This window comes from Olea europaea, unplaced genomic scaffold, assembly GCF_002742605.1.
Source record: "Olea europaea var. sylvestris unplaced genomic scaffold, O_europaea_v1 scaffold2821, whole genome shotgun sequence".
In the NCBI taxonomy this organism is placed as follows: domain Eukaryota; kingdom Viridiplantae; phylum Streptophyta; class Magnoliopsida; order Lamiales; family Oleaceae; genus Olea; species Olea europaea.
Genome location: NW_019246711.1, coordinates 40788 through 49347, shown reverse-complemented (window position 1 = coordinate 49347; position 8560 = coordinate 40788). Strand labels below are relative to the sequence as shown.

Below are 8560 nucleotides of genomic sequence, written 5' to 3'. Positions count from 1 at the left end.
GTGTAGCAGAGACCAGAATATGAAGTTTGATAATACGTTCACCTTTCAGATAAGTGTTAAGTAGTACATAAGATGAATTAAAACATAACAATGCTCAACTTCTGCTTCAAAGGGGAATATGAACTAAAATTTACTGAGAGTATTGGTATCTCATAGGAACAGATGTGCCTTTTCCAACATCAATAATTGAATTTGACATGGTTTTCCCCTTCAAAAAACTGGCATACCAGCGCGCTGAAAGCTTTTGATATCTTTTCAGGTCTTTGTCATCCAAATCTACGTAGTAAAAGCCGAAGGAAAGCGTATAGCCAACCGTTAACTCGAGACAGTCTAAGAAGGTCCATGCAAAGTACCCTTTTACGTTTGATCCATTCCTTCAAGTATTCCAGAATGAAAATTGAGAATAAGAGAAACCACAATCAGAGGCACAAAAATCTTACCAGAATCAACTTGATATTTACTCTTTTAAATCAATTATAAAAAAATATCCGGATAGTTGTACATGAGAGTTCAAAAAACTTGAAGCAGAGCAGCACTTAGCAAGTTACAAGAACAAAGTGCCGGCACTCGGTAAAGATACCGGCAGTGGGGGGAAGATATTGAAGTTTACAAACACGGATACAGAGATTATAAAGATGGAAGTTTGTAAAGGTCAGGGAACAATTAGTTTTGCTTAGACAGTTGGCGCCCCTTGTATTAATCACCTTATTTAAAAGCTTAAACCGTTGAAAGAAAACACATTTATTCATTCAAAGTTTTCAAATTCAACCTTAAATGGAAAAAAACTAGAAGAATAAAAGATCTCGTGAAATTCTTCTTGTCCTGTATTTCACGAATCTAACATGGAATCGAAAAGGCTCACCTCAGAGCATCAAGCAAGCTCCCAATGTAAGCATGATAATATTCAACCCTTGGTGTGTCATTTAGTGTTCCATTGCGACGCATCATCTGACCTGCAAAAGCAATTCAAACCAGGATTTTCCTTACTAAATTGTCTAATCTGGTTAAAATCAAAAAGCTTTTTTAAAAAAAAAAAAGTAGAACTCCAGCACATCAATTTTGTTCAATCAGAAAATAGTATGGAATGGAAGCCTACTAAATAAGGAACAACGCAATCTACTTCAATCGTTGCTGATTTCTCCACACATAAATATCGTTGCTAATTAACATACTCCCTGCTCCCTAGTGTGGGAGGTAATTAACATTACCCATTGAGAGAAACCACAGGGGAGTGAAAATGCACTATCCGTTACTAAAACATTAAGATAAAAGTAAAAGAGCTTAGGTTGACGAGTGATAAGTGTGTTTTTGCACACTTATTTACATCACAAACATGACTTAAATACAAGTAAAATGATTGAATTGTTACTTAACTTTGTCAAATTCATGCAATGTAGGAAATTCTATGGAAATAGTGGAATTCAGGAGAAAAGAGCCGAAAAAGGACCAAATTGGAGCAAAATGAAAATTCAGGGACCAAATTGCAATTATCTGAAAGTTGACCCGATGAACACATCAAGCAATTGATCAAGCCAAGCACCAATTGGAAGTTATAAGGGAACATTGGAGCAATTAGGAACAAGAGAGGAGGTCAAGGAGTGAAGGAATGAAACTTGAGGACCAAAATGACTCAAACTAGAAGTTAGCTCTACTATGCGGTCGCATAGTATAAAACCTATGCGGTCGCGAGTGACCCTCCAGGGATTAAAAATGCCAATTTTCATATACCTGTGCGGTCGCATAGGTATAACTTTTCCCCGATTTTTGCAGTTTCCTTATATGATTGCAACTCCTTTGGTAACCTAATTTGGACGGGTTTAAATAGCAACAAAACATCCAGAAGCCGCACGAACGAATTGGGAGGCAAAAACATCCATCTTGGAGTGGATTTGAAGGTAAGAACAAGAATTGATGCGAGATTTACAAGATTTCTTCAAGTTTTGATAACCCGGTGATGTATTTTATTCATACTTTGTTAGATTTCGTTATTTTTATCATGATAGGCTAGATTTCTGCAACTAGGTGATCGATGAACCATGTAATTATTATTAAACTTGCTATTTCATGATTTTGAATTATTAGTTCGATGGGATATTTGAATGGATTATATTGGTTTATTTATTTCCACGATTAATGTGCACTTAATTTGTGTGAACTTGGTGGTTTAATTCTGAATTTGAGAAAATTAGATTAAACTCGACATATATAATTCATCATAGGGTCCGATAGGGGATAGAAATATACCCCTATGCCCTATGTAAATCTTTAATTGCTAACAAAAAGATTATATGCGTTCTTGTATAATTGCATCCGTCATAGAGATATAGGCTGATGATTTATGAGAATAGGTTCAATACATTTCGAGAGAGAATATTGAATAGATTTAGGAGCATTGATTTGTCAAATTCTTATTGAATTATCAAAATTGTGAAATTAGGGTTTAATTAGTAATTATTTGGGGATCCGTGATCCTAGTGCATTCTTTTTACATAGATTTTCGTAAATTGACAATACATTTCATTTATTTTTCATAACATTTCGTAATTGAATCATTCGTTAAGTGAATTTAAGTAATTAGGGTTTGATTTGAAATTAGAGTTTTTCAATTTGGGGATTTCCCCCAAATTAGGGTTTGATTTGAAATTAGGGTTTTTCAATTTAGGGATTTTTCTCAAAATTAGGGCTTTTGATTCTAAAATTCATCTTAATTCAATTAGTTTCGGTTAAGGCTAAAATAAATAAAATTGAACTACTATTTCTCTGTGGGACGATACTCGGACTTCTAAAGTCCACTTTATTACTTGTCACGACCCGTACACTTGCGGTAATTTAAATCGAAAGAAATATTTCGCGAACAAGGAGTTCTCCAAAAAGTCCGGCATGTCAAAAAGCAGATTTGGAAGCTCAGTTCTATGAGATTGGACAGGCAATGTGCAAGATCTTCCTTTTCCAAAACAAAAAATATGATTTCCACGTGCTCATAAGCAGGAAATTCTCTTGTTATAGGAAATTAGTTTAACCAATTAACAGAGTCATGTGGCTGGAAAAAAATGCTAATGGTTTTAGACCTTCATGTTTAAAGGAGACGCAATATAATGCATCAGTCATGAAGTTAGTGACCACCTTCCCTTCCTGGTATATATCCACCAATTTTGGCTGCCCTGACAATCCATTTATCCATCTGCAGTTTCATATTCTCCCCCCACCCATCCCCCACACACACACATTAAAAAAAAAAAAAAAAACCAAGAGTACCCACTTCTCTATCTGTCTCAGCCAGTCTCTCTTGGTTCACTCAATGATTGAGGTTCTAAAAACATGTATCTTCACACTGAGAGAACATGTAAATGTATTTAAACAACCTAAATAAAATTGTGGTTTTATAATTTCTAGTAGGAAAATAAGTTTCAGAAAAATAGTTACTGAGCAAGGAGACCAGAGATAGTGTCACCTTGCAAAGCCAGGGAGAGTGTATTCTTCACTACATCAACTGCATCGTCAACAACCAGATCAGCAAAGGGCCTACCAAGAGCTTTTTGTAAACTCAACCCTGTAAGTTCGGCCACTTTGGCATTCCATCCATTGATATCACCAGAGGTATCAACAGCCAAAATTGGTATTGGCGCCGTTTCAATTAAGCGAACCATTTCATTAGTCACTATACGCAATTCATCCACCATTTGTATGCTGGTATCAACTGTTGGAAAACTTACAATCATTTTGTCATCATTCACAATCTCATCTTGCAATAATCCTCTCAATATAAGCTGCAAAGAATGAATTGCATCCATTTCCACATCTTCCCATGGTAGGCTTCTTCTCTTAACCACCTCTAGGAAAGCCTTGAATGATGATCTAGGGTGCACTTTTCTTCCATCATCTTTATCATCCGGATCATGTTTTGCACCTCCCCATTTTATTTCCTTAGCAGTATGTGAACGGAACCAAAAGAGGAAATTTCTAGAACTAGTTCTAACAGCAGCCATTCCACACACTGCATCTCCAAGAACGGAAGCACCGGGATAGCCAGCATCCATGAGGCTGTCAGTACTTAATCCAGTACTACTGCAATGGTACTCTAGAAGCCAGGCAACAATACCTCTGATTTGTTCCTCTGAAGGAGTGACCCCAAGCAACCAGCATTTTTTATGGTAAAGAAGTACAGCTCCATCACACCTCACAAGGTCCATAATGTTAGGTGACTGAGTAACAATGCCCACTGGGGCATCTCTTAGCAGCATATCACAAAGCACAGTTTGAACTTGCAAAATATGCTTCTCCTTCCATTGAGCTTCCAACTCCACTTCCTTATTGATTTGAACCCCGAAAACTTGAACCAAGAATTCACATGCATACCTCAAAGGAAAAGGAACAAACCTGGGGCTAGTGTGGTGGCAGACTACCAAGCCCCACAGCTGTCTTCCCTTTTGCTGATTGCCATCCATCTCATCATCCTCCTCATTGATCATCACGGACATCACAAGAGATGCAATCGAACCCATATTTGCCATATATTGTGCGTGACACCCATGAGGAGATCTTAAAGTGGATCCAGAAAGACTCAGCGGTTGAGCCAAGCCCTTGTCCTGAATTACTTTAACAGGCTTGGCCAGGCAATCGCGTATCATCCTGACCTTATTTTTCATGAAAAGAAATCTCGATGCTTGTGGTATATCAGTTGCAGGGTAATGCAATCCAAGATAAGGTTCCAAGCCAGGCCTGTGGCACTCAGCAACAACTTCCCCATGCTCATCCTCGTGAAATTTATAAATCATCACCCTGTCATATCCCGTTAAATCCTTCACTTCTCTAACCAACACGTCACACAAAAGTGATAGATTTCCACTTGGTAGAGATTGTATTCTTGAAATAGCTTTGGCTGCAAGCTTATATGATTTTATTGCTCCAGCAGCTGTAACTGGCACGTCAGCCGGATCCACCGGTTCCATATCTATAACTAACCCAACATCAATACGGTGTAAAATAGCATAGAAGGGCTTACCAGAGTTTCTACAATGGACCAAAATCGGATTAAGCAAGTTAACTTCCTCATAATTGGTTGCTTTTTGCAGTGCAGCAGCACTTGAAGGTTGGAAGAGCGTTCGAGTGTCGATGCCAAAACTAAAAGCTTCTTGTTGTTCCATGCTTGGAACTGCATGCAGGGCTAAGTCTAATATTTCAGGTGCATTCTCGCTGTATGCTAGAACACTCAAGTTTTGTTTATCAACAGCAATCAAGCAACCAAATGGCTGGATAAGGCTCCCTCTTTGCATCTTCTGCAGATAAGCTGACACAGTCGAGGAAGGAAGAATGCTAGTGGAAGTTGATGCATTAACAGAAATTGAGTAATCAAACTGTTGTTTAGACTCTTCAAAGTCTGCATGAAGCTTGGCATCAATCGGCGTCTGAGAGATGACATGGGCACCACGCCTTGATCTCGATGACAATTCTTTCAGCTTCTTCTTTACTTCTCAATTAAGCAATTATCCAACTTCTTTCACTATTGTTACTCCAGTGGAGTAACCACTCAAACCAAAGCAACATCAACCTTATGAAAGGCAAATAAATTAATAATAATCCTAAAACTAGTAAACAAAATTTGAGTGCTTTTGATTACACCTAAATCAATAATAATCCTAAGACCAGGCTGCAATTTGTTCCTTTTGTAAACAAAATTTGAGTGCTTATATACAAAAAGATTCACCTTTTTTTATTCTCAGTTCAAGAAACCAGCAAAAGAAAAAGAAGAGCAAAAATGGATTCCTCAAGAAGATATTAAGAACGGGTTTTTCTAAATTTATTCCACAAAACCTTCCATACTGTGAAAACCCACAAACCCGAATAACAAGTCCGAAAACCCGCGTAACTGCAAAAGAATTCAGCGATCCTTTATTGCATAATAAACTGAATTACACAATTCAAGTTTGATAAGTAACTACAAAAATGACTATGATCTCAATCCAACAAACATAGAATTCGAAAACAAAATTGAATAAAATATCAAAAATAACACAAAAATAATATAGAAAAAAAAAGTCTGACCGGTTAAATAGGGATCAGTGACACGTGAAACAGGACTGAAATCCTGAGCTTTGTCCCAAGTGAAAATAAATATTATTAGAACGGCAACAAAGCATGATATGCTATTGAATTGCTGATGGAGTTGCACAGGTAATGCGTTTTATTCTACTCCGTGTAAGTTGGGAATCCATTGTTTGGTATTGTTGATTCGATTTCAACCTTCAGGTGAATTTCTTTTCACTGTTATCGGTGCTATGGCCACTGAGTTCATTTGTGCATGCTTGCAATAAAGTGGCTTTTAACATGGGGAAATGAGTTGGGAAGGCCACTTTAATGTACATTTTGTTCAATTGACTTTTGACCAAACTTATAAAAATAAAAAGAGTTTTAATTATTTAAAAGTGTCAAAAGATTTTTTTACCCTTAACTTGTAAAATAAAAATGAAGAACAAATTGGAGTTTTTTTCTAAATTTGTTGGAGCCTTGACTTGAATCTTGGAATGCAAGAAAATATTTTAACTCCACAATCATTATGGTAAATGATGGTTCTTTGTTTCCTATGAGCAAAATATATATATTACATTTCAAAAAATTGTTTTATTCTCACTTCAAAAATAAAATTTAATTAAAATTAAAATTTAACAATAACTCACCGATTGAACCATTAACCCGGTAATTTTTTTTAGTTGATCATCGGGTTGGCTCTAATAACTATGCATTAATGTTCTAACACACACAACATTCCTTTCCTTTAAATTCAAAAAATCTTCCTCTTCAAATCATCTTCTCCTTAGAATTCGAACTCTTCTTTTTAAGTTTCAGGTCATCTCTTTTTCGTAATTGATCTCCAGTGCAACCAAAGTTTTAACATTGTCCACAACCTAACAACTAGACGAAAATAATTATTGAGTCATTTATTCATTAGACACATATTATAACACACGAAATTTTTTAAAATAAATTTATCGTTATATTTTGGAAAAAAATGGAGAAAAAAATATTTTTTAAATTTATATCTTATTTAAAGTCGAATAATTAGATTTTAATAAAAAGCGATGCAGTATATCGATTTGTACTCATTTTAAAGCTTGTAATTAATAAGAACTATTCAACTCGAGAAAAAGTCGATTCGGATAAGCCAGCATGAAAATATTGCCGTTTGAAGAAATCGTAAAATATAACTTATCAACTTAATAAAAATGTGGAATGGAAATGAGCTGCTGACACTGTTTCACTGATTTGCATAAGACATTGAAATCGTTCCTGAAATATAAAACGACTTCGATATCATTTCAATATGAAATACACTCTGCTTAACTGATTTGTATAACGACATTAAACTCGTTCCTGAAGTACAAAAAATGATGTATATGTCGTTTCGATATCGAATACACATTACTTCACTGTTTAACAGGTTTAAGCGCACGTTATGGAATAAGTAAACAACGTTTATGTCATTTCACAATTTTCGACGACAATGATATCGTTCCTATTCAATCGTAACTATAATGTCATACATATCGTTTCAGAAGTAATTACACTAGAACGTTATAACTACGATATTAAATATAATTAAAATTTACATATAATTGATCGTGGACGATCGAATCGTCGTTTTTATGATTATCGTTTTAGTTAAAATTTAAATTAAAGCGATATCAATGTTATCAAAATTGTACTGAAACGATAATAGTATCATTATGTATCAAACCCACAAAATAAGACAACGACATTCAAATCGTCATAGTACAAATTTAATAAGTTTGAAATCATTCCAATTCAAATCACAATGATAATGACATAGATATCATTTATTTTCATTAGAACAAAAATGTTCTCATAGTTTCTTTTGAGGGAGATTGAACCCACTTGATTATCTATTTTTATCATCCTACATATACCGGATGCACGACTGGTGGTCATAGATAGTCGAATCGTTATTTTTAGCATAAACGATATAATTGTCGTTTTATTTTAACTGAAACGATATGTACGTAGTTTTAGTTATGATTTAAGTTAAAATGATATCAATATTATCAAACTTGTATTGAAACAATAATGATATCGTTAAGTGTCAAAATCACAAATAAAGTAATGACATTCATATCGTTTTAGTACAAATTTGACGAGTTTGAAATCGTTCCAATTCAATTCACAAGTATAATGGCGTAGATATCGTTTCTTTTCATATAAAATAATAATTATATCGTTCTAGCTAAAAATAACGATTCGACTGTCCACAACCATCCTTCATGCCTTCAACATACGTAGGACGATCGAAAGATGTTATCAAATGGGTTGATACCACTCGAATGACTTAGAAAGAGCAAACGAAGATATTTCTGTCAGAATAGTTCGAAGGTGGTATACAATCATGAGAATAAAAATGTTCTCATAGTTTCTTTTGAGGGAAATCGAACCCACTTAATTATCTATTTTGATTATCCTACATATGTCAGATGCATGTCTGGTGGTCGTGGACGGTCTAATCATTATTTTTAGCAAAAACGATATAAGTATCGTTTTATTTTAAATGAAA

General features: G+C 35.0%; 2 protein-coding genes across 2 annotated transcripts; both read right to left on the bottom strand.

The window, feature by feature from the left end:
* Positions 1-3: 3 nt before the first annotated feature.
* LOC111384036 (cyanidin 3-O-glucoside 5-O-glucosyltransferase (acyl-glucose)-like) lies at positions 4-1331 on the bottom strand. The gene is made up of 2 exons (XM_023008248.1): positions 863-1331; positions 4-374 (listed from the first exon to the last, which is right to left on the bottom strand). Exons 1-2 carry the CDS (start codon positions 946-948, stop codon positions 131-133), a joined length of 330 nt encoding a protein of 109 aa, XP_022864016.1. The 5' UTR covers positions 949-1331; the 3' UTR covers positions 4-130.
* Positions 1332-3419: 2088 nt separating this feature from the next.
* LOC111384035 (phytochrome C-like) lies at positions 3420-5471 on the bottom strand (the record flags this gene model as incomplete). The annotated part of the gene is made up of 1 exon (XM_023008247.1): positions 3420-5471. A coding segment is annotated over one exon (2052 nt), but the record flags the coding sequence as incomplete, so codon positions are not given.
* Positions 5472-8560: the final 3089 nt, after the last annotated feature.

What these genes read in the sequence shown, in the direction of transcription:
- LOC111384036 (XM_023008248.1), bottom strand. Translation starts at nt 948, where the DNA reads ATGATGCGTCGCAATGGAACACTAAATGACACACCAAGGGTTGAATAT. An exon ending in AGCTTGCTTGATGCTCTGAG is followed by an intron (nt 375 to 862) that starts GTGAGCCTTTTC and finishes GAATACTTGAAG; the next exon opens with GAATGGATCAAACGTAAAAG.